This window comes from Loxodonta africana, chromosome X (genome assembly GCF_030014295.1).
Source record: "Loxodonta africana isolate mLoxAfr1 chromosome X, mLoxAfr1.hap2, whole genome shotgun sequence".
Classification (NCBI taxonomy): Eukaryota; Metazoa; Chordata; class Mammalia; order Proboscidea; family Elephantidae; genus Loxodonta; species Loxodonta africana.
The window spans coordinates 28229147-28256385 of record NC_087369.1 but is presented as its reverse complement, the minus strand read 5'-3'; the positions used below and the strand labels follow the sequence as shown (position 1 = coordinate 28256385).

Genomic DNA, 27239 nt, shown 5'->3' with positions numbered 1-27239 from the left:
GATCATATTGCCACCAATTATTATCTTTCTTTTCTTATGCATACCTCTAATTTAGTTTGGTATTCTTATCACTCTGGCAATGTTTTCCACTCCAGTAACTAGGCACTGAGATATATTTTGTAGTGGTGAGAAGAAAAATGAATTAAGAGACACAAGGTCAGCCTCTGGCTGGAAGGAGTGGAAGAGTGTGGGCTCCACATGGCTTCTGACCAGGGATCTGGTCCAGCCCTGTCACTTACTAGCCTTGTGAACTTGAGAAATATGCAAGTGCTTCATCTGCAGAGTGAGACCGATAAGCCCTATCTTGTCAAACTGTGGTAATGCATGAAGTGTAATAGAAAGCACTTGGCAAACTGATTGGGAAATATTGTGTTTAACAAATGGCAGTTATCATATGATTATTTTGAACTCAGGAAATAAAATCATTTCGTCACAATTTTTAAATTTTTTTTTAAATCCAGTAGGTATCAAAAAACATGCAACGCTCTAGACTAAAAACAAAACAAAAAATATTCCTAAATAAGGTAATCAAATCCAAGTGTGTGTGTCTATATATACCTTTTAATTTTATAAAAAGAAAGATTAAAAGGGATAAGGCAAAAAGAACTGCCACCCTTAATTTTAAAATTTTTTTTCTTCCATTTTGTAATCCTAAGTATTTTAATGTGGGGTTCGTTCACATTTCCATGAAAATCCCTATTCTAATACTATGTTACCTAGTTCTAGAACTTAGAGAAAATATTGAAGTTTTTCAAGCTGTTTTATCAATCCCGAAAGTCTAGCTCTTAAACCTGATAACAAAAAATGTGACGACCATGCCATTCATAAACTTACATCCTGAAGCAAAATAAACCGTATATTAGGGCACAACCGTATATTAGGGCACAACTATAAACTATTCATGGACAATAGGAACACAATGAAGACACACATTTTGTTTCCATCAGCTCTACCTCAGCCCCTACTACTTAGAAGGCAGACAGACCTTTCAACTACTATGTGAAAAATCTGCTCATACTTCACTAGATGCGAGAGAAGCTACTAGACTTGGCCCTGGAAGATGCACTGGCTGTAGCAGTAGGACCAGCCGTGGCTGCAACTATGGCTCCGGCTCTCTCTTCCTCATCTCTCAAAGCCTCTTCATATAGAGCTGGGAAGGAACTGGGAACTGTATCATTCATCTTGGCCAAAAACTCCAGGGCTTTCATCTTGGTGGCTTCAGCTTGGGCTCTGGGACCCCACAGGAATTCATAGCACGGAGGATCACTGTTGGGCACCTGCTGGTACTCCAGGTACTTTTCCTGCACCAAATCTCTGGTGATGGACTTCCTGGGCTCACCAAAGATTAAGTGCCTCCTCGCAGCATAGATCCCCAACACATTCAGGTATTCCCAGATCGCTTTCTCAGTAAGCCGGTTGCCCTTCAAGAAGATCAAGCCTAGGAGGGTCATCAGGAGACCTGTCTTGGGCAAACCCCCACCACTACACAGACTTCCTCCTTGGGTACTATCTAGCTTGCTGATGAGGTCATAGGAGTTATCACTGGGGTCGGTTTCCTTCAAACCAAGGCCAAAGACCAGCTCCATGTGCTTAGTGGTTCTCTTCAGGATCTCAGGGAATTGCTCCTCATACTTTTTGTTGATAACCTTCACCATGTCTGCCTTCATAATGGGCTCTTTCTTTTTAAACTTCTCAATCAAGAACTGCACCAACTTGTTCGTCTTCCTTGCCAGAGGATCTTTACGTGAGCTCACAGTGGAAGGTGTTGCCTGGGAGGGGCTTGGACTTTCCTCATCTTGGCTCTTGGCACTTTCATCAGGCTCTTCACATAAAGTAGCTGCTGCAGCAAGAGTGGTGGTAGCTGGGACTCTCTGAGGCTCCTGCAAAATGCTAGCAATAGGGGAGCTCTGAGGAGTATCCCCCAAAACAGTAGAGGAAGAGGGAAACTCTTCCTCCTCTACTGCAGTGGCCTGAGCACCCTTGAGACCCTGGGTTTCACCTTGGACATGCTGATGTTTCTCACGGGCACGTTGCTTACTCTTCTGACCACGAGGCATGATGATTCTCTTGAGAACCCTACAGAGGAAGTTAGAGTGAGCCTTAGGTTACAGTCTAATAGATCTGCCTGTGGCTTACTGGGTCTGACATCAGGTGACATCACTGGGCCTTCTTCTGTTCTTCAGTAGTGAGATCTCTCAGCCCACATTCGGGATCATCATGTCAACCATTGGCAGGGCCTGGGTCCCCTCCTCTTTGCTACTCTGATGTTAACACCTTAAACCTTCCTGGAACCTATGAGAAGGAAGTGAAGGGGAACATCAGCCCACCACCCCTGGCAGGGGACTCCCAGTGCTGACAGTACAGGTTGAGGTCCTATGGTGGAGAGTCCTGCCATTCGTCACTCAAGCGCCTCAGTTTGACTCCAAGGAAGGACTAAGTTTTGTTCCTCTGCTGACATGTCACCACTCCCTCAAACCAGAGCCCTCTTTTTTCTGTGATTCCCAAAGAGGAACTGAGGCACGTGTCCACTTGACATCTATCCATTCCTGGGCCTCTGATGGCTGAGGGATTCGGAGATGCCCCCTCCCTCACCCCCATCCGTCCCCCACCCCCACCCCGTTGTATGGGATAAGAGATCTCCGCAGCCCTCCAGATCCTGACCCTGACTCCTGGAATGACCTGGAAATCCTCCCTCTGCTGATAGGCCAGCTCTTAGACTATGGCCCCCAACTCTGGGAGACTCCTGCGGACAAAGTGACGCGGCACCTCAGACTTGAGCCCTGCCCGGAGCTTCCCAGGGCAATTGTAGGGTAGGGGCTGTAGGGGCCCCCTCTGTGCTAGGGTCTTCTCCGACATCTTCTTGACTCCCTGTAGGGCTTGGGATCTCTCCATCTACTGGCCTGAGACCGCCAGTCTCAGACCAAGGCCTTTATTCCCTTGGACCCGGAGGCAGAAGTGATGCAGCACTGGGCCTGACAGCCATTCCTGGGGCATCCCACTGCTGACAGAAAAGTGGAGTGGAGTGGGGCTCTGTGGGGTCTCTTCTGTTTCCAGGAGTGTGGCCCAGCAGTTTTAACTGAGGATACTCACCTTGACACCTAACAGGTCCTTGAACTCCTCCCTCTGCTGGACAACAGCGGCACCTCATACCAAGGACTCATCCCTCAGGGCGGGCCAGTTGCGGTCCCAAGGGGGGAAGTCAGCGCGTCACTTCCGGCCACGCCCACCTGGGCCCTACCATGACCGGCAGCAGGGGTGGGGTTCTGTGGAGCTCCCTCTTTTCCTGGGTGTTGGAGATGAGTGGTTCCCGCAGAAGTCACACAGGGGCCTTTTATTGACTCATCGCATGGCCTGGGACTTCTCCCTCTCTAAGCTGACTCAGCCAGCTTCAGAAAATGGCCCTCATTTCCTGCACACCCCTAGTCCGAAGTAAGGGGAGCCTGAGCCTAATAGCCATGCCTGGGGTCTCCCAAGGCTGACAGAAGGGGCGGATCTCTGTGGGGGCGGGACTCTGAGGGGGTGGGGCTCTGTGGGCATGGGGCTCTGTGGGCCCCAAGTGGATAGAGACTCCTGTCCTGGCTCAGCATCTTACCTTGACTCCTTCTGGGTGCCGGGCTGCCTCTCCTCAGCTGACCTCTGGCCACCCCCCTCAGACTAAAGACTTCCACTCCCTGAGACGCCTGATGTAGAAGTGTGGGTACACCTCTTCTGACCACTCCAGCGTGGGGGGCCCCAAATGGCTACCACTCTGGGGGGCATGGAGAGGTTTCACTCTGTGGGATCCCCTCTCTTCGGGGCGGGGGTGGAACCTCTCAGTCCCCATTCAGGGGCCTCGTATTGATTTCTGGCAGTGCCCAAACTCATCCCTAATCTGACTTCGGCTGCTCCCTCCCTGCTCCCCAACAAGACTCTCAAAACCCCAAGGAGAAAGTGAGGTGAGCCTTACCTGACAGCTATACCTGGGGCTTCTTTGGCTGACCTCAGGGCTGTGCTCCAAAGTTTCAGGAACGAATTTCTACCCTTAATATGTGTGATCCCTGTGATTCTCGCTATGCTATTTTACACCATTCTCTATATGCGATTAAAATAATTATGAAAAAGGGTAGTCCTCATTCACAGAATAGGTTTTAGATGGTTATTAGCACAATCTTTGGAGTCATACTGTCTTAATTAACCCAAATGTTTGTGCTCTCTTCATATTATCCCCATAGTACTGCTGCATGCCCTCTAAGGTGCTGCCTCAGATTCCAGCAGTGGAGCAGTCTAAATTCATTGTCCCAAGCAACACTGGGAAGGATCAAGGGCAGGAATACTAAACTTTTGCTTCAACTAATTCTGTCACGGACCTGTCTCAACTTCAGGGCACGCCCCCACCTGCACACATCCAAGTTCATACTATTTCACACAGACCTAGTGTCCCTTAGAGCTTTCTCATATTTGTTCATTTGCTGTTCTTACTGATATTGTTCTTTCTTTATTCCTTCCTTTTTCCCCCCCAGGGTTCATTTCAAAGATGGAAAACAGCAGCCTGAGATTGGTTGCCATCTTGGCAGCTACAGGTAAGGCTCTAAATCTATAAATAATGAAAGGGGCATCGACATCTTTAGGAGTCCCTGGGTGGTACACATGGTTAATCGCTCAACTGCTAACCACCAAAAGGTTGGTAGTTTGCACTCACCCACAAGCACCTTGGAAGAAAGGCCTGGAGATCTGCTTCCAAAAGGTCACAGCCTTGAAAACCCTATGGAGTAGTTCTACTCTGCATGCATTGGGCTGCCACGAGTCAGAATTGACTCAACAGCAACAAACAACAACATGGACATCTTTGCAATATTCTTTTCCCCTTTAATGAACATAGCATACTGCTCTATTTGAGTTTTCTTTTTCCTAAGTCAATCATTTCTCTTAGGTTTCATTTTAGGTATATTTTTTAGGTTGTTGGTGTTGTGAATGGAATATTTTCCATTACATGTTCTAATTATTTATTTTGTGGCCCAACTCCTGATTTTGCGATAGTGATTTTCTATACACCAGCTTTCTGAAGTTCTTTATACTTTTGAATATTTCGTAAGCTAATTACTTTGGATTTTTTAAGAAGAACATCGTATTGTTGTCATTATTCTCTCTTCATTTTTTTTACCTCTGATTTATTTTGGTATTTTGTGTGTCTCTGTGTACTGACTATGCATTTCAGATCAGGTTTGAACAGTACAGGTGGTCCCATATTTCTGTGTTTTGTTCCAGACTTTATTAGGAATGCTTCTAGCATAGCTCATTTACATGTATTTGATGTTGATTTTATATTATATATATAGTATTATATTGTACTGTATTGTATTATTGGATTAGATTATTATGTGCCCACGAGTTGGTTCTGACTCATAGTGACCCTACGTACAACAGAATAAAACACTGCTGAGTCCTGCACCATTCTCACAATGATTGCTATGTTTGAGCCCATTGTTGCAGCCACTGTGTCGATCCATCTCATTGAGGGTCTTCATTTTTTTCACTGACACTCTAGCAAGCATGATGTCCTTCTCCAGGGACTGGCTTTTCCTGACAACATGTCCAAAGTACCTGACGTAAAGTTGATTTTAGGGAATGGAAATTCCCTTTTAATGTTAAAAAAAAAAAAATTGTTAGTGTGCTAAATTTGTCATGAACCAGTATTAAATTTTTGTCAAAGGCTTTTTCTTTATCCCTTCGCATGACCAAACGCATTTCTTCCTTTTTCTACTAGAATAGTGATTTCCAGTTGACAGCATTTTTTAATAAGAGATCATCTTTGTGTTCTTTGGGCACAGCCTATTCATTTAGTTCTCTGCTATATTGGATCTGCTATTAATTTATTTAGGGAAATTGTCTCTATGTGAGTGAGCCTGATCCAAGTGTTCTTTTCTTGGGGTATCCTCATCTGTTCTCTGTATCTAGGACAGCTAGTCTGTTAAAGTGGTTGAGTAATTTCTCATTCTTTTGTATGGTTCAGAAGAGTTTACACAGGATGGTGACTAGTTCTTCTCTGACCACTTGATGTAACAGGCCTCCAAACCTGGCTGGTCATGGAACATTTTGAGGGTGCCTTTTTTTGGATTAAGGCTACGGTTTCAGTTTGTATTGTTCGATTAAATTTTTCTATTTCCTTATTTTTTTATGGACCTATATACAGTTGCTATGAGTCGGAATCGACTCAATAGCAGTGGGTCGAATGGGTAAAATTTGTTCCCTTTCATATTTAAAGGTTTTCAAATTCGAAGGCACGATTTCATCATAGAAATTCTCCAACATATACAGCAGTACAGAGAATGGAAAAATGAACCTAATATACGTGATGCTCAGCATCCATAATCCTCAATAGGTAGGAGCTGGTTCAGATTAAGGTTTACCTATTGCTTATTGGCATGAACACTCTAGAGATGACACTGTGCACTTCCATTAGGAGATATATAATGTTTGCTGTTTCCCTTAGTGGTGACATTGGCAGTCACTGAGGATCCATTAATTCATTAACCAACAACCAACCAACCCAGTGCCATCGAGTCAAATTAGGGGCTACGTAATGGTAATTCTCTAATTATATCATGCTTCTGAATTTATTAACTGAAACAATTCTATAGCTAAAACCTTTACTTGTCCTCCATTTCTTATCCTGACAGAATGGTAAAACTTATTTATAGTGTTCTCTTATAATCTTTAAATCTCTTCCGAGGTTATATTTTGTACAATTATATTTATATAGTATCACTTATTTCTATTTCTTTCTTTTGTGATTGATAATACTCATAAAAAATATTATATAGATATTTTCAAAGAACTGTCTTTCATTAGATGACTCTAACCAAAAAAAAAAAAAAACCCAAACCAGTCAATTCTGACTCATAGCGACCCTATAGGACAGAGTAGAATTGCTCCATAGGGTTTCCAAGGAGCAGCTGATGGGTTCAAACTGCTGACCTTTTGGTTAGCAGTCAGGTTCTTAACCAATGCACTGCCAGGGCTCCAAAACAAACCCTTTGCCATCAAGTCCAACTCATAGCGACCTTCTCCTAATTCATCACGTCTGCATTTATCTTCATTATTTTATAGCTTTTAATTTTTTACATTTAATATACTATTCTTTTTCTAGTCTTGAACCATTCTGATATTTTAAATATTTTTATGATAAATCTATTTAAGGCTATACTATTCTTCTGAGTACCACTTGGGCTGTTTCCCCCAGGTTGTGCTATAGAACTTTATGTATATTGCTCAATATTTTTACAAGTAGACTATATCTTTCTGTTTTTAAAATTTTTAATACACACACACAAACACATGTGAGTATAAACAGAGAGTTATTTAGTTTCAGGGTTAACTGGGTGTTTTGCTTTTTTATTTTACTAGAAGAGACGTGGGCGGATTTATCTGCTAGTGACAGAGTTTTTTCTAGGAATGAAAGGAGGGTTTGTACATAAGAACATGAGCCAGTGTAATTGGCCAACTGCAACATTCAGGTATTACACAGAAAAACAGAAATTAAATATGAGGAACCCTAGCTGCGCAGTGGTTAGGCACTCAGCTACACCCTGAAATGTTAGTGGTTCGAACCCACCAGGGGCTATCCTGGAGAAAAGACCTGGAAATCTGCTCCCATAAAGATTACAGCCCAGGAAACCCTATGGGGCAGTTCTACTGTATAGTATAGGGTCTCTATGAGTTGGAATTGACTCGACACCATGCAACAGTAACAAATCTAAATATATAACTCATAGAGAATTTAATATAGGGAATTGGTAACTCAAGTGATGGAGAATCCAATCAGGACAGAGTACGGCAAAGAAATACTTACCAACTTGAGGAATTCACTCCCACCTCTAGACTACAGGAACAAAGAAAAGACATAGTGATACTACAGCCTAGCAGTGGGGATCAACAAAAAATTCAACCACAGTGGACTAATTTGATGGGATCCATGGAGAAGATGTAGCTATCAAAGGAGGAACCACTTGATGTAGAGAAAGAGAAGGAGAAAAACTCTGGGCACTTCCATTCTCCTGGGCTCTAATTGCCTGCCATTGCCACCTCTTGAGTAAACTGAGCTGGCATTCAAATTTTAGTGAGCATAGGAATTGGGAGTCATCTTCTGTGTAGTAGAGAACAGGGCAGGGGAAGCATGAGGACCGGATCTGGGGGGAAATAGTTCCATGACTGGCATAAAAACCAAACCAAACCCAGTGCTGTCGAGTCGATTCCAACTCATAGCAGCCCTATAGGACAGAGTAGAACTGCCCCCATAGAGTTTCCAAGGAGGGCGTGGAGGATTTAACTGCCGACCTTTTGGTCAGCAGCTGTAGCACTTAATCACTACACCACCAGGGTTTCCATGACTGGCATACCTTATGGAAACAGTAAATAAGAAAAATCATTTCTAAAATTCAATCTTCATTCATGATAATAAAAGTTAACAGACTAGATAAAGAATATTCACAAAGACAACAACAATAACAAAAATAGTACACATCGTATTTAAGTTTGAAACATTGAAAGCTTTTAATTTTAAAATTGGGAAGCAGACACATGAGACTATGTGGGCAGCTCCTGTGTGAAGGAGAGATGAGAAGGCAGAGGGAGACAGAAGCTGGCTGAATGGACACGGAAATAGAGGGTGGAGAGAAGGAGTGTGCTGTCTCATTAAGGGGAGAGCAACTAGGAGTATATAGCAAGGTGTATATAAATTTTTGTATGAGAGACTGACTTGATTTGTAAACTTTCACTTAAAGCACAATAAAAAATTTTAAAAAGAATAAAATAAAATCGGGAAGCTGACAAGAATGCCTGCTATCACCATTTCTACTCAATGTTTTAATGAAGATACTACATAGTTCAACAATGAGAATCAGAAGAAATCAAATGGAAAGGGATAGGAAAATAAGAAACATAGCTACTATCATTAATTGATGATTAGAATATATATGAAGAAGATCTGCTAAAGAGAAACTATTAAATCTGTAAAAGTGTTTTTTAAAGTTGCTAGATTTTTAGATATAAGACCAATACACTTTTTTTACACACTTTTTTCTGCAACAACAAATAATATTAAGGTTAAATTAAAGAAAATATAAATTGTAAATTACCTTAAAAGATACCTGTTGCCTAAGGAAAAAAAAATTAAAAAAGTGTTAAGAACTCTATGGAAGAAAATATACAACTATTAGAGAAATTAATTGAGACCTAACAAAGTAGGGAATTATTATATGTTCATGGAGAGGAGGGTTTGATATTGCAAACATGTTAATTCTCCCTAATTTTAATCTACAGACTGTGGTAATCCCCACTTCCCTCAAAAAGAAACCCACAGGCTTTGTGTATGAAACTTGGCAAGCTAAAATTTCATTTAAATTTTTAAATTTCTAAAATGTAAATTGACTTGCAAATAGCCATGAGTAGTCAATGCACTCTTGAAAAAGAAAAAAGAGTACATATGAATTTACTCTGTTAGATATTAAAAATCACTTTTAAGAATTATAAAAAGTTTGCGATATAGGTGCAGGGATAAGCAAATAAACCAATAGAACTGAATAGAGGTTCCCAAAACAGACCCACCTATACCTGGATCCTTGATTTATTAAAAATACTGCCACACTAGGTAACATAAAGAATGAGGAAAGAGCAAAAGAAAGTTAATATTTGGGTAAATATAGTAGACTACCCTTCTCTTCCTACATTAGATTTCTTTTGCTGCATAACAGATTACCACGAACTTACCAGGTGAAATAAACACAAATGTTTCTTTGTATCTGGAGTCCAAGCACAGCTCAAATGACTTCTTTGCTTTAAGGTTTCACCTGGCTACAATGGAGGTATCAGCTGGGCTGTGTTCTTATCTGAAGGCTGAACTGGAGGAAAATCCACTTGCAAGTGCAATCAGTTTGTTGGCAAAATTCAATTTCCTTTTGTCTATAGTGGTAAGAGTACTGTTTTGTTTTGTTTTCTGCCTGTTGGTTAGAGGCCAGCCTCAGTCCCTAATGCAGCCTGCAATTTTATGCCACGTGCGATCATCACCATTGGAAGTTCAGAACATGACAGGTTTCTTCTTCAAGCCCAGCAGGCACAAAGAACATACCTGGCAGCCAAAGGGCAGAGTCTTATATGATATCTGTAATCAATGGAGTAACGTTTTACCTTTGACATGTAAAGACAAATACCAATTAAAAATCAGAAAGAAAATTTTAATTCTTCTTGGTGCAAAAAAAAAAAAAAAAAAAAAGGAATGAACCCTCATTTTTTTCCCCTTAGAGCATTTACTTTAGAAGACTTATAAATATAAATTTCTTCTTTGTTTCTTTGACATTATATAATTTTTTAAAGCTAAATATGCCCCTTGCCAGTTTTATAACCCAGGAATGAGTGTTTTTCGCAAGGATCTGGGAGCCATCTTTTTGAAATGTGAACATCAAGGAAGACAGTGCCCATATCTTCTAGTCTCTATGAGAGCTTACCTTTGGATAAAGGCAATTAGCTAAACACAAATGGCCACTCCAATTACCAGGTGAATTTAGGATGAACTACAAGAAGCCCTGGTGGTGCAGTGGTTAAGAGCTCGGCTGCTAACCAAAAGGTCGGCACTTTCAATCTACCAGCTGCTCTTTGGAAACCCTATGGGGCAGTTCTTCTCTATCCTATGGGGTCGCTATGAGTCGGAATCGACTCAACAGGAATGGGTTTGGTTTTTATATATGACAAATGGTGCTGTCAAGATCTCTTGCTTGAAGACTAGTTATCATTTATCCTGAGAACATGTATGCAATAGGTTGCATTTGCTTGGCTGTGAAAAAGGGTAGAATTTCTTTCTGACTTCACGATATCTTTACTGGATTGCCTTTGATGTGCATCACATTTCGGTTTCATGCTTATTCAGTAATAAAAATGTTTTCTTTCTTTCCTGTATTCTGTGAAGAGGAATTTCACAGTTGGCAGGAGATCTTGTTTCTAATTATTTCCCTTTCAAAATCTGGTGATGAGGATGGGAGTTCTGGAAGTTCATAAAATGAGCGAACCAGCTGAAGGTAAGAGACCTTAAATTACACAAAGGCTCCCTTGTAGCTTTCTGCTATTTCATAATACTAGCTGAAAGAACTACCCTCCAAGTTCAAGATTTTACTATTGGATAAGCTTAGGTAAGATGGTCTCTAAAACCGCATCAAGGAGCCCTGATGGCACAGTGGTTAAGTGGTTTGAGCCCTCCAGCCAGTCCCTGGGAGAAAAGTCCTGGAGATCTGCTCCTGTAAAGATTACATCCGAGGAAACCCTATGGGGCAGTGCTGCTGTGTCCTGTAGGGTTGCTATGAGTTGAAATTGACTCTGCCACACACAACAGCAACAAAGCTCCATCGGGGTTATCATCGGTTTTGAAAGTTGGACAATATGGGAAGCCAGGAATGTTGTCTGCAGCTTTTTCTCTTAAATGGCTAATATCTCCCTCTCACATTTAAAATGTGTATGGTAAGCAGGGGTATACCCCGAAGACAGGCTAGTTCCCCAACTGATTTCCGTCAGCAGTTTATTGAGGCTTTCTCAAAATATGCTGGCAGGGATCCAAGAACAGATCAAAATCACTTTCTGGTCCTACTCACTTGGAATGGTTAATTTTATGTGTCAGTTTCACTAGGCTATGGTGCCCAGGTTTTGGTCAAACACTAGTCTAGATGTTGCTATGAAGGTATTTACAAGTGATTAATATTATAATTCCCCCACGTGTCTGTCAGTCTCTCTTACTCTGGTGGCTTGTGTGTTGCTGTGATGCTGGAAGTCATGCCACCAGTATTTCAAATAACAACAGGGTCACCCATGGTGGACAGGTTTCACTGGAGCTTCTAGACTAAGACAGACTAGGAAGAAGGACCTGGCCATCTACTTCTAAAAAAATTGGCCAGTGAAAACCTTATGAATAGCAGCGGGACATTGTCTGATATAGTGCCAGAAGATGAGCCCCTCAGGTTAGAAGGCACTCAGATGAGTCCAGGGAAGAGTTGCCTCCTTAAAGTGGAGTTGACCTTAATGACATGAATGGAGTCAAGCTTTCAGGAAATTCATTTGCTGATGTGCCATGACTCAAAATGGGAAGAAACAGCTGCAAACATCCATTAATAATTATAAATAATAATTTGAACATGGAATATGCAAAGTATGAATCTAGGAAAATTGGAAGCTGTCAAAAATGAAATGGAGCACATCAAGATCAATATCCTAGGCATTGTTGTTGTTATGTTCGATCAAGTCAGTTCGGACTCATAGCAACCCTATGTACAACAGAGCAAAAAATTCCTGGTCCTGCACTCTCCTCACTATCGTTCTTATGCTTGAGCTCATTGTTGCAGCTACTGTGTCAATCCATCTTGTTGAGGGCCTTCCTCTTTTTCACTGACCCTCTGGTTTACCAAGCATGATGTCATTCTCCAGGGACTGATCCCTCCTGACAACATATCCAAAGTTTGTGAGATGAAGTCTCACCATCCTTGCTTTTATGGAGCATTCTGGCTGCACTGCTTCCAAGACAGACTTGTTCATTCTTCTGGAAGTCCACAGTATAGTCAGTGTTCTTCGCCAACACTGTAATTCAAAGGTGTCAATTCTCCTTCAGTCTTCCTTATACATCATCCAACTTTTGCGTGCATATGAGGTGATGGAAAATACCATGGCTTGGGTCAAGTGCACCTTAGTCCTCAAAGTGACCTCTTTGCTTTTTAACACTTGGATCTTGGCTGAAAGCAGAAAATGCCAGAAAGATGTTGTCTTAGTCGTCTAGTGCTTCTATAACAGAAATACCACAAGTAGATGGCTTTAACAAAGAGAAGTTTATTCTCTCGCAGTCTAGTAGGCTAGAAGTCTGAATTCAGGGCGCCAGCTCCAGGAGAAGGCTTTCTTTCTCTGTCGGCTCTATAGGAAGGTCCTTGTGATGCATCAGTCTTCCCCTGGTCTGGGACCATCTCAGCACAGGAATCTCAGGTCCAAAGGACGCACTCTACTCCCAGCGCTGCTTTCTTGGTGGTATGAGGTCCCCAACTCTCTGCTTGCTTCCCTTTCTTTTTATCTCTTAAGAGATAAAAGGTGGTGCAGGCCACACTCCGGGGAAAGCCACTTTACATTGGATCAGGGATGCGACCTGAGCAAGAGTGTTACACCCCACTCTAATCCTTTTTACCACCGGCAAAGGTTATGATTTATAACACACAGGAAAATCACAGAATGGAGATCAACCACACATGGCCTAACCAAGTTGACACATATTTTTGGGGAACACAATTCAATCCATTACAGATATTTACCAGTGTTTTGTTGACTATGCAAAGGCATTGGACTGTGTGGATCATAACAAATTATGGATAGCGTTTCAAAGAATGGGAATTCCAGAACACTTAATTGTGCTTCCGAGGAACCTGTGCATAAATCAGGAGGCGGTGGTTCTAACAGAACAAGGGCATACTGCGTGGTTTAAAGTCAGGAAAGGTGTGCATCAGGGTTGTATCCTTTCACCATACTTATTCAATCTGTATGCTGAGCAAATAACTTGTGAGGCTGGACTATATGAAGAATTGGATTCAGGATTGGAGGATGACTCATTAATCCAGATGACACAACTTTGCTTGCGGAAAGTGAAGGGGACTTGAAGCACTTACTGATGAAGATCAAAGACCACAGCCTTCAGTATGGATTACACCTCAACATAAAGAAAACAAAAATCCTCACAACTGGACCAATAAGCAACATCATGATAAACGGAGAAAAGATTGAAGTTGTCAAGGGTTTCGTTTTAGTTGGATACACAATCAACACCCAAGGAAGCAGCAGTTAAGAAATCAAAATGGAAAAAAAAAAAAAAGAAATCAAATGACATATTGCTTTAGGCAAATCTGCTGCGAAAGAACTCTTTAAAGATTTAAATGGCAAAGATGTCATCTTGAGGACTAAGGTGTACCTGACCCAAGCCATAGTGTCTTCAATCGCTTCATATATATGTGAGAGCTGGACAATGTTTTTTTTGGGACAATGAATAAGGAAGAGCAAAGAAGAATTGATGCCTTAGAATTATGGTGTTGGCAAAGAGTATTTAATATACCATGGACTGCCAAAAGAATGAAGAAATCTGTCTTGGAAGAAGTAAAGCCAGAATGCTCCTTAGAAGAAAGGATAGCAAGATTTCATATTAAGTACTTTGGACATGTTTTCAAGAGGGACCAGTCCCTGGAGAGGGACATCATGCTTGGTGAAGTAGAGGGTCAGCAAAAAATAGGAGGACCTTTAATGAGATGGGTTGACACAGTGGCTGCAACAATGGGCTCAAGCATAACAATTGTGAGGATGGCACAGGACTGGGCAGTGTCTCTTTATGTTGTGTGTGTGGGGTCCCTATGAATGAGAACTGACTCAACAGCACGTAATAACAACAACAACGTAGATACAGATTTAGATATAGATAGTTCTGTTTCTTCCGAGAACCCTGACTAATAATACCACCTTTGTCTTGGCTCTCTTGCTCGCTATCCAAACCCGAATTAGGGAAAATGTGATAGGTTGATGAGGCCAGATTATTATTCAAATTTTAGCAGCAGCTACTTTGTTTTGGGACAATCTAAATAAAGACAAGAAGGAGCCCTGGTGTCACAACGGTTAAGAGCTCAGCTGCAAACCGAAAGGTCAGTGGTTCAAACCCACCAGCAGCTCCATGGGAGAAAAGACTTGGTGATCTGCTCTCGTATAGTGGGTTGGGATTGACTCATCGGTACACAACAATGACCAAGAAGAAAATAAGAAAGGAAACACTGCTATGTTAGCTGTTCAGTTAGAACTATTTACTAAAGGGAATAACCCCTACTCTGGGCAACCTAGGAAGAGAGCAAAGGAAGAAGGGAAAACTGTACGTCATTGTTGTAAGAAGCCTGTCATTGAAAGAGGGGTTGTAGAAGGAAACTCTGGAGGCAGAAATTGTAGGCACGGAGGAATCAGGAAAGCCCGGAAGGCTAGGGAATCATTAGCAAATGGCTAAAAATGGACAGATTCAGGGAACCTAGGATGTGGAAACTGGCGATACTGCTGCTATTTATTCTGCAATTTCCTTGGGAATTTCCCACTTTCTATCTGGTGGCAGATCACTATGTTGGTATTTCAGGTCAGCCTTCTACTTGTTCCTTTTCCTGCACTGTTCCCATACATACAGGTCCTGACTGAGGAACATCTTTTCCTACTTTCTCCTGATTTTTTTAAACCCACACTAGGGAGAGACCCTCTGCGCAGATTAAAGGCTCCATCTGTACTGCAGATGGAGTATCTGTGCAGCTCCCTTGGAAAAAAGGCACCTGGTTTGGTCATTAGGTGCCTTCTGAACAAAAAGAGATGTGGCAGAGTGTGGCAGTCTCACATCCTACTGGAAAAGCACCCTGAGCTGAAACAAACCTGTGCATCGCTCTGGACCCTAGGGAGGAATGATATTAGTTTAATTTGAGATGTGTTGTTGTTGTTAGCTAGTTGCCATTGAGTTGATTCTGACCCATGGCGACTCCATGTGTGCAGAGTAGGACTGCTGCATTAGGTTTTCAAGGCTGTGACCTTTTGGAAGCAGATGGTCAGGCTTATCTTCTGTGGCTCCTCTGGGTGGGTTAGAACCACCAGCCTTTTGGCCCTTAACAGTTTGTGCCACCCAAGGACTCCTAATTTGAGATGTACAGCTGAGAAAATTAGCTTACCAAAAGAATAAGCCATGTCCTTTGTGAGAGCTCAATTAGAAGGAATAAAACCAATTATAAAAGAATTAGAACAAAAAGACAGATAATGAAAAAATAAAAGGATAGTCACCTTGTAATACTTCCAGGGAAGAATGAGAGTAAATTTTATAAAGATGGTTGAGCGCTACAAAGATTTGTACAAGATCTTAAAAAAAAAAACCAAACCCATTGCAGTCGAGTCAATTCCCACTCACAGTGATCCTATAGGACAGAATAGAACCGTCCCATAGGGCTTCCAAGGCTGTAATCTTTACAGAAGCCAATTGCCACATATTTCTCTCATGGGTCAGTTGGGGGGTTCAAACCTCAGACCTTTCGATTAGCAGCCAAGTGCTTAACCACTGTGCCACCAGGGCTCCTACAAGACCTTAAAACCAAAACCAAACCCATTGCCATGGAGTCAATTCTGGCTCATAGTTGTTCCATTAACTCCTGTAGTTCCTAACCCTACCACTTTTCTAGTGGTCTTCAAAAGGTTTCTCTGTAGTTGATCTGTGTCCTGCTTCTCTCTCTGTCTCTCTTCCCTCCCTCCCTTCACTGACTGAGTCTAAAGTCTTGCTTGTGGTTGCTTATGGAGTCTGAGTATTTATGGCAACACCTTCAGGGTGTTGAGACTCTTCTGTTATTTTCTCTAGGTCGCTATGAGTCGAAATCGACTTGACGGCACTGGGTTGTTTTTTTTTTAGTCATTTACAAGAAGACTCAGAGAAACTTGCTTCAATAGAGCAATCCATAATTATTCAAGATGTAGATGATTTTCTGGTAGCCTTAGCCTGGGAGTTAGCCAATTTTGCAGATAAAGCGGCCTACTAGAAAAAAAGGAACAAACCAAAAAGATCCTTCTGGCGAACAGCAGGGCATTGTAGACAGCAGACTCTAGCTTTTGCAGTGTGTGCAAAATCACCGACAGAGCAGTAGCATGTTAATTCCCAGGTCCTCGGGCTTGCTGCCTAGGATCCGAAGAGGCCTTGGAATAACAGAAATTGGCTGTAGTGTCTTCCCCAGCTTTTGAAAAACCTGACTTGATTTATCTGATATCCCTGTTCAAAATGAAGATTTAATAATGTTTACTGATGGGTTGTGTGCTTGGGATAAAAGTGGCAACGTAAGGCTTCCTAGGCTGTGATAACTTATTATGAAATCTTGATAGCTTATATTTTACCTGGAATTAAGTCCTCATAAACAGACGTGTTAACAGCAGTTACTAGAGCAGCAATTCTTGGTTCTGGGCTTACAGTGAATATGTATAATACATACAGTTTGCTTCCATAAAGATTTACAGCCTTGGAAACTCTGTGGGGCAGTTCTGTTCTGTCCTATAGGGTTGCTATGAGTCCAAATAGAATCAACAGCGATGGGTTTGGTTTGGTTTTGATTTAGGTCCCTTTTGGCACAAATGGTTTGCCCTCAGCTACTAATCTAAAGTTTGGTGGCTTGTACCCACCCACCAGTTCCACAGAAGAAAGGGCTGGCAATCTGCTTCCGTAAAGATTACAGCCAAGAAAATGCTATGGAGTAGTTCTACTCCGTAACACATGGGGTAGCCATGAGTCAGAATTGACTCAATGTCATCGGCTTTGTTTGTTTAGAGACTTTTACTACATCTGCCAAAAAGATGAAATTATTCAAAGCGTATTAAAGATGGGTTATTTGCCAGCAGAATTCTTTTTTTTCTTTTATCATTTAAAAATTTTTTGTTGTTTTTTTGTGCTGTAAGTGAAAGTTTACAGCTCAAGTTAATTTCTCATACCAAAATTTATATACATATGGTTATGTGACCCTAGTTACAATCTCCACAATGTGACAGCACACTCCCCCTTTCCACTCCAGTCCATCTAACCAGCCCCTGTCCCCTCCTGCCTTCTCATCCTGCCTCAGAACAGGAGCCACCCATTTGGTCTGGTGTATCTGCTCGAACTAAGAAGCACACTCCTCACGACTATTGTTTTATGTTTTATAGTCCTATCTAATCTTTGCCTGAAGAGTTGGCTTCAAAAATGGTTTTAGTTTTGCGTTAACAGAGTCCGGGGCCCATGTCTTCTGGGGTTCCTCCAGTCTCAGCCAGGCCATTAAGTCTGGTCTTTTTACGTGAATTTGAGTTCTGCTGCACACTTTTCTCCCGTTCCATAAGGGACTCTCTGTTGTGTTCCCTGTTCAGGGCAGTCATTGGTGGTAGCCGGGCACCGTCTAGTTCTTCTGGTCTCAGGCTGATGGAGTCTCTGGTTTATGTGGCCCTTTTGTTTCTTGGGCTCATAATTACCTTGTGTCTTTGGTGTTCTTCCTTCTCCTTTGCTCCAAGTGCATTGGGACCAATTGATGCATTTTAGCTGGTCGCTCACAAGCTTTTAAGACCCCAGACACCACTCACCAAAGTGGTATGCAGAACGTTTTCTTAATAAATTTTGTTATACCAGTTGACCTAGATGTCCCCTGAAACCATGGTCCCCAGATCCCAGCTCCAGTTACTCTGTCCCTCAAAGTGTTTGGTTATATTCAGGAAACTTCTCAGCTTTTGGTTTGGTCCAGTTGTGCTGACTTCCCCTGTATTGTGTGTTGTCCTTCCCTTCACCTAAGATGATTCTTCTCTACTATCTAGTTAGTGAATTCCCCTTTCCCTTCCTCCCCACCCTTCTAACCATCAAAGAATGTTTTCTTCTGTGTTTAAATCTTTTCTTGAGTTCTTATAATAGTAGTCTCGTATAGTATTTGTCCTTTTGCGACTGACCAATTTCATTTAGCATAATGCCCTCCAGATTCATCCAAGTTGTGAGATGTTTCCTGGGTTCATCATTGTTCTTTATCATTGTATAGTATTCCATTGTGTGTATGTACCGTAATTTGTTTATCCATTCGTCTGTTGATGGGCACCTAGGTTGTTTCCATCTTTTTTGCTATTGTAAACAGTGCTGCAAAGAACATGTGTGTGCATGTATCTATTCTTGCGACGGCTCTTATTTCTCTAGGATATATTCCAAGGAGTGGGATTGCTGGATCGGATGGATGGTACTTGCATTTCTAGCTTTATAAGGAAGCACCAAATCAACTTCCAAAGTGGTTGTACCATTTTACATTCCCACCAGCAGAGCATAAGTGTTCCAGTCTCTCCACAACCTTTCCAAGATTTATTATTTTGTGTTTTTTGGATTAGTGCCAGCCTTGTCGAGGTGAGATGGTATCTTGTTGTAGTTTTGATTTGCGTTTCTCTAATGGCTAATAATCGTGAGCATTTCCTCATGTACCTGTTACCTGCCCAAATGTCTTCTTTGGTGAAGTGTCTGTTCATATCCTTTGCCTATTTTTTAACTGGGTTATTTGTCTTTTTGTTGTTGAGGTGTTGCAGCATCTTGTAGATTTTAAAGATTAGACCTTACTGGATATGTCATAGCCAATTTTTTTTTTCCCAGTCTGTAGATTGTCTTTTTACTCCTTTGGTGAGGTGTTTTGATGAGCATAGGTGTTTGATTTTTAGGAGCTCCCAGTTATCTAGTTTCTCTTCTGGTGTTTGTGCATTGTTAGTTATGGTTTGTATTCTGTTTAGGCCATGTATTAGGGCTCCTAGCATTGTCCCTATTTTTTCTTCCATGATCTCTATCGTTTTAGATTTAGGTCTTTGATCCATTTTAAGTTGGTTTTTGTTTCATATTTTTGCAAATGAATATCCAGTTATGCCAGCACCACTTGTTAAAGATACTGTGTTTTCCCCCATTTAACAGACTTCAGGCCTTTGTCAAATATGAGCTGCTCATATGTGGATGGATTTATGTCTGGATTCTCAATTCTGTTCCATTGGTCTATATATCTGTTGTTGTACCAGTACCAGGCTGTTTTGACTACTGTGGCGGTATAATAGTTTCTAAGATCAGGTAGAGTGAGGCCTCCCACTTTGTTCTTCTTTTTTCAGTAATGCTTTACTTATCCGGGGTCTCTTTCCCTTCCATATGAAATTGGTGATTTGTTTCTCCATCTCATTAAAAAATGTCAGTGGAATTTGAATCAGAATTGCATTAATTGTGTAGATCGCTTTTGGTAGAATAGACATTTTTACAATGTTAAGTCTTCCTATCCATGAGTAAGGTGTGTTTTTCAAATTATGTATGTCTCTTTTGGTTTGTTGCAGTAGTGTCTTGTAGTTTTCTTTGTACAGGTCTTTTACATCTCTGGTACGATTTATTCCAAAGTATTTTATCGACTCAACGGCAGTGGGGTTTTTTGGTGGGGCTACTGTAAATGGTATTGATTTTATGATTTCCTCTTCAATGTTCTTTTTGTTGGTGTAGAGGAATCCAACTGATTTTTGTATGTTTATCATATATCCTCATACTCTGCTGAACTCTTCTATTAGTTTCAGTAGTTTTCTTGAGGATTCCTTAGGGTTTTCTGTATATAAGATCATGTCGTCTACAAATAGAGATATTTTCACTTCTTCCTTACCAATCTGGATGACCTTTATTTCTTTATCTAGCCTAATTGCTCTGGCTGGGACCTCCAACACAATGTTGAATAAGAGTGGTAACGAAGGGCACCCTTGTCTGGTTCCTGTGACAATATAATAGGTTCTAAAATCAGGTAGTGTGAGGCCTCCCATTTTGTTCTTCTTTAGTAATGCTTTATTATCCGGGGACTCTTCCCTTTCCATATGAAGTTGGTGATTTGTCTCTCCATCTCATTAAAAAATGTGGTTGGCATTTGGATTGGGATCGCCAGCAAAATTCTTTACAGGTCATTCCCAAGTTTAGCGCAGAAAGTAAGAGACCCTTTCTAGTTATGGTGTATGTCTGTATGGGCTGAAATCTTTGTCTTTTCAAAAGCAGTGGTAAAGGCTCTCTTACTATAGATAATTCTCACTTTTGGGATACCACAGCATACTGAATCAGAGAGAATTTTATTTCTGTTGTCACTCAGGAATTATGCAAATGTTTGTGGATTCTTATGAGCCTCAGTCCTTTGAACACGTAGAGCAGATGAATCCAACTCTAAAAAATCTCACTGGCTAAAATTCAGCCATCTACTGGGTTGAAATGGCCTAGAGTTTTACCAGTAGCCTTGTTAAAAGAGTGACGCTTGCAAGCAAGCACAGTATCTTATCCATTGAACTTATGTTTGGCAGGTCTGTGAATTTGGGCCTGAGACTATGTCCTGGGCCCAATTTAATTGAGTCCTCTCATAATAATGTTCAATACTCAAAAAGACCTCTCTGTTCCCTAGACACCCTGAGACATAAAGTCGTAAGTAACTGGAAGGACTCTGTATCTCTATTGACGAAGGTATTTCATCTACATAAAAGTATTCTGGAGGAAAGGCAGGCTGTCACTGTGCTAGGAGGGACCCTTTCAAGTGCTGCTGATCACCTATATGGCTATCAAAGTCAAGGAAAAATCCAGATGGATTCATGCTTCCTATGTGAAACCAGAACCCCAGGAGGACTGGACTGTGGTTCCCACAAGGGGCTTGAAATTTTTCTAGAGTAACCGATACTGGTACCAAACTCAATTGAAAGGATGCATTCTAATGACATTATTTCTCTTCTCTTAGACTGCCTTGCCATCCTATTAACCACCAGTTGTCCTCGAGTCAGTGGTGGCCCCATGTGTTTCAGAGTAGGGTTTTCAATGGCCATGACCTTTTGGAAGTTGACCACTAGGCCTTTCTTCTGAAGTGCCTCTCGGTGGATTTGAACAGCCTACCTTTCAATTAGTAGCTGAGTGCTTAACCATTTGTGCCACCCAGAGACTCCTCCTATTCATAGTTGTGCTATTTCGATTACTTTAAGGATGACATTTTACTAGAAAACAAGCATATTACTTGACAAAACTTGGAATTGAACTGGTTGGACTGTTTAATGCTGAAACAACAACAAAATCCCACAAGCTCTCAGAGGCACTCCCTTATATAATCCAGCAGCTATTTGGTATGAAACAGTCCCAAGATATCTTCACTAGGTCAGATTTACAGGACTGTATATATTTAAAGGAACAATTAGGTACTGGGGCTATGTCAATACCAAAGAGATAGAAGGATGGTGTAGGGAAAAAAAAGCATTTAATTAATAGACGAATGGAAATCTGGCCTTTATGGGTAAAGATTGCAGAAGACAAGTCTAGTGTCACTCAATTAACATTGGGATGGAAGTTTTCTCCAGTCCCAATATGAATAGATAACCGAAGATTGGTTGGTATTCGTGAAGATTTAATTGACTGTTATAATAAATTAACTATTGATTTGGACCAATGCAGGGGGAAAAAGAATTGCTGTGGGTTGGGTTTGTCCTCAAGACTTAAAAACAATTACAGCCATATACATTAAACACTCAAAGTTCAATGTGTGTACTTCAACAGGTGCCTCCTAATAAGACTTTGACACTAGATAACGGCCATGGGTGTCTTTGTAGCTCATATCTGGAAGAAATTATTTGGAGGAGCTGGAACAATTACCGAAGGGCTTAAATTATCATGTAAACATGATGTTCCTTATGTGACCAATGGAAACGCCCAATAAATTTATTAAGCCTTGTGGGAAAAACTATTAGTTAAAAATTTAGATTACCGGGCTTCAGAGTTAAGCTACTCCTTAGGCTTGGATGAATCCCAAACATTTAAGTGCTCAGGTACTAACTGAAAGGTTGGCAGTTCGAACCAACTCAGAGATGCCTAGGAAGAAAGGCCTGGCAATCTGCTTCTGAAAGATCACAGCCTTGAAACCCTATGGAGTACAGTTCTACTCTGCACTCATGGGGTCACCATGAGGTGAAATCGACTCAACAGCAACTGGCTTCATTTTTGGTTTAGGCTCGGATTGGGTAAGATTTTGTAAGGAAATAAAATATAATACTGCAATAGTTAATCATTTGAAAGCTCACACAATTAAGCATCACGACAGTTTGTACAATTAATATATGACAAAGGAGAACTTTTTTGCATTTCTAATCAAGACTCTGCTTTAACTGTTCACAAACAATATGATATATTTAAAGGTTTAACCCCCAAGGTAAATATTATACTGAATTTTTTAATCCATTCTGTTGTAATTCTGATAATTGCTTTGCTTTGTATTTTGCTATGGCCTTCCTGTGTATTTAGACAGTTGCATCTTACCCAGAGAAAGGTAGAAATGGCAATGGAGATCATTAGAAAACTGTAGCATTACTATTTTATAGTAACAAAGGGAGGATATTGTAAGGGCAAATACAAATTAAAAATAAGGGGAAAAATTAATTCTTCCTGGTGCAAAAAAAGAGTGAGACACCCTCCTTTTGCTTAGAGCATTTAGTTTAGAAAACATGTACTTGTAAATTCTTTCTCTGCCTCTTTGAGATGTATGCAAATCTTTTAAAAGCTAAATAAGCCTCTTGCCAATTTTACAATGCAAAAATTTTTCCTCAAGGACCTGGGAACCATCCTTTTGAAATGTAAACATCAAGGAAGGTAGCACCCTATCTCCTAGTATCCATGAGTGTTTAATTTTGGCTCCTGACTCCAAGGTGCAGTAAACTACCTATTATGATCAAGATACGAGGGCCATCTCAACTACCTGGTGAATATAGGACCCTTGTGGCTTAGTGGTTAAGTGCTACAGCTGCTAGCCAAAAGGCTTGCAGTTTGAATCCACCAGGCGCTCCTTGGAAACTCCAAGGGGTAGTTCTACTCTGTCCTATAGGGTCTCTATGAGTTAGAACCGACTCGACAGCAACGGGTTTGGGTTTTTTTGTTTTGTTTTGTTTTATGTGTGACAAGGAGGCCCTGGGTGGTGCAAACAGTTAATGTGCTCAGCTACTAACCGAAAGGCTGGAGGTTCAAGTCTACCAAGAGGCACCTTGGAAGAAAAGCCTGGTCATCTACTTCCTAAAAATCAGCCATTGAAAACCTATGGAGCACAGTTCTACTCTGACACACATGGGTCACCATAAGTCTGAATTGACTAGATGGCACCCGGTTTTTATGAGTGACATATGATGCTGTCAATTCGTCTCACTTGAGGGCTAGTTACCATTTGTCTTGAGAACATGTAAGTAATGGGTTATATCTGCTTGATTACATTAAAAGGGTGACATTTCTTTCTGTCTTTGCAATCTCTTTAGTGGATTGCCTATGATGCGTATCACATTCTAGTTTAATGCTTACTTGATAATAAAACTTTTTCCCCCTATGTTTTGCGAAAAGGAATTTCTGAGTCAGCAGGAGATTTTGTTTCTAATTGTTTCCCCAACACGTATAACAGAATATAACCATACAAGTGACATTGTATCACCTTTGCCTTAATGTATTGGTTAGAGTCAAGCCACAGGCCCTACCCACACTCAAAGGGAGATGCACTAAAAGGCATGGCCACCCAAAGGTCAGCATCATGGAGTCACATTAGATCCTATCCACCACAGTCCACCTTCTGGCCCCCGTTGATTCATGTCCCTATCTTATGCAAAATGCATTCACACATTCGCTGTCTCCCAAGGTCCCCAAAAGTCTGATCCCGTTACACCATCAACTCAAAAATCCAAATATCGTCATCTAAATTAGGCCCACGTGCAAATAATGAGGCTCTTGGGTGCAGTTCCTTAAGTAAACCAACTGGGCACAAAATATCTGTATTTGTGGGCCTGTGAAAACAAGAGACTAGTTACCTGTCTTGCTCAAAGTACAGTAGTAGGGGAGGCATAGAGTAACAGCTATAGACATTCCTGTTTAGAAACAGGTAAAATTGTAGGTACAAAAAGAGTCACTGAGCAATGGGAGATCTGAATCCCACTGGGCAAAGGTTGTCAGTTCCTTGGTTAGATTTTAAAGCCTGCGAAGAATTTTTCTGGCCATCAGCTCCACCCTGTGTGTTCTTGTTTCCACCTCTGAGCCATCCTTCAAACTTTTTTTTATGAAGTTGTATGTATTTCTGGTCCCCTGGGTGGCACAAATAGTTTGCACTCAATTACTGGCCTAAAGGTTGGTGGTTCCAGCTGCACCAAGGAAGAAAGGCCTGGCAATCTACATTTGTAAAGAAAACCCTATGGAGCTGTTCTACTCTGTAACACATGGTGTCACCATGAGTTGGAATTAACTTGACAGCAACAGGTTTGGGTTTTTGTTTCTTTGTTCAGTGTGTGTTTACAGTTGAATATGTAGGTCAATAACTTTGCAAACTGTGATCAGATGCACTGGGACAAGTACCCAGAACACCGACCTTTCCCCTCCCAATAGAAAGTTTCCCTCTGATTTCTCCAGGATTCAAGACTAACTGCTGAGAGCCATTTTGCATTCAACTCTGTGACCCACCATCTTAGGCTCTGGCTCCTATTCACCACTCCCACCACCTACCACTTAGCTAAACTGAAAACTTAAGTTCCACTAAAGAACTACAGTTTCCCAAATGCCCAAAGGGACTTGTCTCGGGGTATTTACACTTATCTCACTTTGACCTCTATCTCCTCACTCCTTTTTAATGGTACTTCTGGGCTACCATGATACCTCAGCAACTTCCAACTGCTCCTGTCATAGAAAGCCTAGCATCTGCAGCAACAGTAAGGTGTCTTCTAAAGGTCATACGTTCACTTAGTGTTTAGGGAATCAATGAGCCAAGGAACATCGTATCTAATTTATTAAGATTTAATTCCACTTACATTCTTGAATAAGGTAAGCAAATCCATGTGGATTGCCATAGTAGCCACAGCAGTGGACTCCAACATGCCAGCGATCGCGAGGATGATGCAGGACCAGGCAGCGTTTTGTTTTGTTGTACATAGGGTCACCTTGAGTTGGAGCTCACTCCACGGTAACTATCTCTTTTAATTTTATAGAATAACATATTAAAAGTATTAGAGAAGTCTAGAGTTGACCATCTTTCATTGTATTTATCTCTATTTCTTGAGCCCAACAATTTTACTGCTGAGTAAAAACACAATGTTACCATGTTCCGGATCGTAAAACAAAATGGAAGTTTTCCCAATTTGTTTTACAAAATAGGATAGCTCCTACTTTTAGCCCTGGTACACAGCAATAAACGTGTAAACCAAATGATTCATAAACTTATATTCTGGAGCTATTTAAGCCTTCTGTTAAAAAGGAATGACATTTAGAAATTAACGAGAGAGAGAGAAAGGTAAACATCTAAGACAGCACGTGAAAACAGGAATACAATCACTGTGTTCCATCTAGCCCAGCACTAGCTCTTCATTACTTACAACATTGACTGCCCATCTCAAACACAAAGTGAAGAATATGCCTCAGACTTCACTAGGGTTGGGAGTTGCTGCTGGACATCACCCTAGAATGGGCATTGGCCCTGGCAGTAGGACCAGCCCTGGCTGCAACTCTGGCTCTGGCTCCCTCTTCCTCATCTTTCCATGCCGCTTCATACCAGGCCTAGAAGTCACTGGGGTGGATGGTATCATTGACCTTGGTCAAAAACTTGAGGACTGTCTTCTTGCTGGTTTTAGCATGGGCGGTGTGACCCCACAGGTATTCATAGCGTGGAGGATCACTGTTGGGCACCTGCCGGTACTCCAGGTACATCTCCTGCACCAAATCTTCAGTGATGAGCTTCCTTTAGAAGGAAGCACTTCATCCCCAAAGATGAAGTGCTTCCTTCTAGCCTATGCTTACATCATATTCAGAAACTCCCAGATCTCCTCCTCAGCAGGCCAGATGCCCTTTGTTAAGGTCACTCCCAGGAAATTACACAGGTCTTGGGCAAACCCCCTATCACGGCTCTTGAACTCCCATCATTTGTGACATCTGGTTTTCTGACAAGGACATAGAACTACTTGGTAGAGTTGACTTCCTTCAGTTTAAGGTCAAAGACCTGCTCCACAGGTTCAGAGGCTCTCCAGAGCATGGTAGGAAAGTGGTCTTTGCACTTTTTTTGCTTTTGTGATGCCAAAAGAAACCGCACCAGCTAAGCCAACTTCTTGCTTAGTGAGTGCTCATTGGCAGGTGGGGCCTGGGAAGTGCTCGAACATTCCTCGTCTTTGCTGTTGGCACCTTCATCAGTTCTTGTGCCTGAAACAGCTGCAGTGCTAGTGGTGGTTTATGAGACATTGCAAAGGCCCTGGACAGTGCTATGTGTCCCAACAGTGGGTGAAGTGTGGGAATACTCTTGAAAAAAGGAAAGGAGGGAGGGGGGATTGATTAGAATATTCTTCTGAAAGATGCACTGATTTAAAATAAAATGCAGAGCTATACAAAGGCAGTGGGATGTGATAATAATGCTTATGTAAATGTCGAAGGGGTGCCAAGGAATAATCTCCCAGTTATGATTGGTGGAAAAGATAACCAAAACAAAAAAGCCCAAACCCGTGACAGTCAAGGCGATTCCAAGTCATAGCGACCCTGTAAGGACAGAGTAGAACTGCCCCATGGGGTTTCCAAGGAGTGGCTGGTGGATTTGAATTGCTGACCTTTTGGTTAGCAGCCAAGCTCTTAACCACTAACTATGCCACCAGGGCTCCAGAAAAGATAAAGCAGCAGTCAAATATAAAAGGGAGAGAGAGAGAGGAAAAAA

At 41.5% G+C, this 27239-nt stretch overlaps 1 protein-coding gene across 1 annotated transcript; it reads right to left on the bottom strand.

The window, feature by feature from the left end:
* Positions 1-832: 832 nt before the first annotated feature.
* On the bottom strand, positions 833-2675 carry LOC100670354 (melanoma-associated antigen B4-like). Its single transcript, XM_003416052.3, has one exon. The coding sequence runs from the start codon at positions 2055-2057 to the stop codon at positions 1023-1025; it is 1035 nt and encodes a 344-aa protein (XP_003416100.1). The 5' UTR covers positions 2058-2675; the 3' UTR covers positions 833-1022.
* Between the last annotated feature and the right edge of the window lie 24564 nt (positions 2676-27239).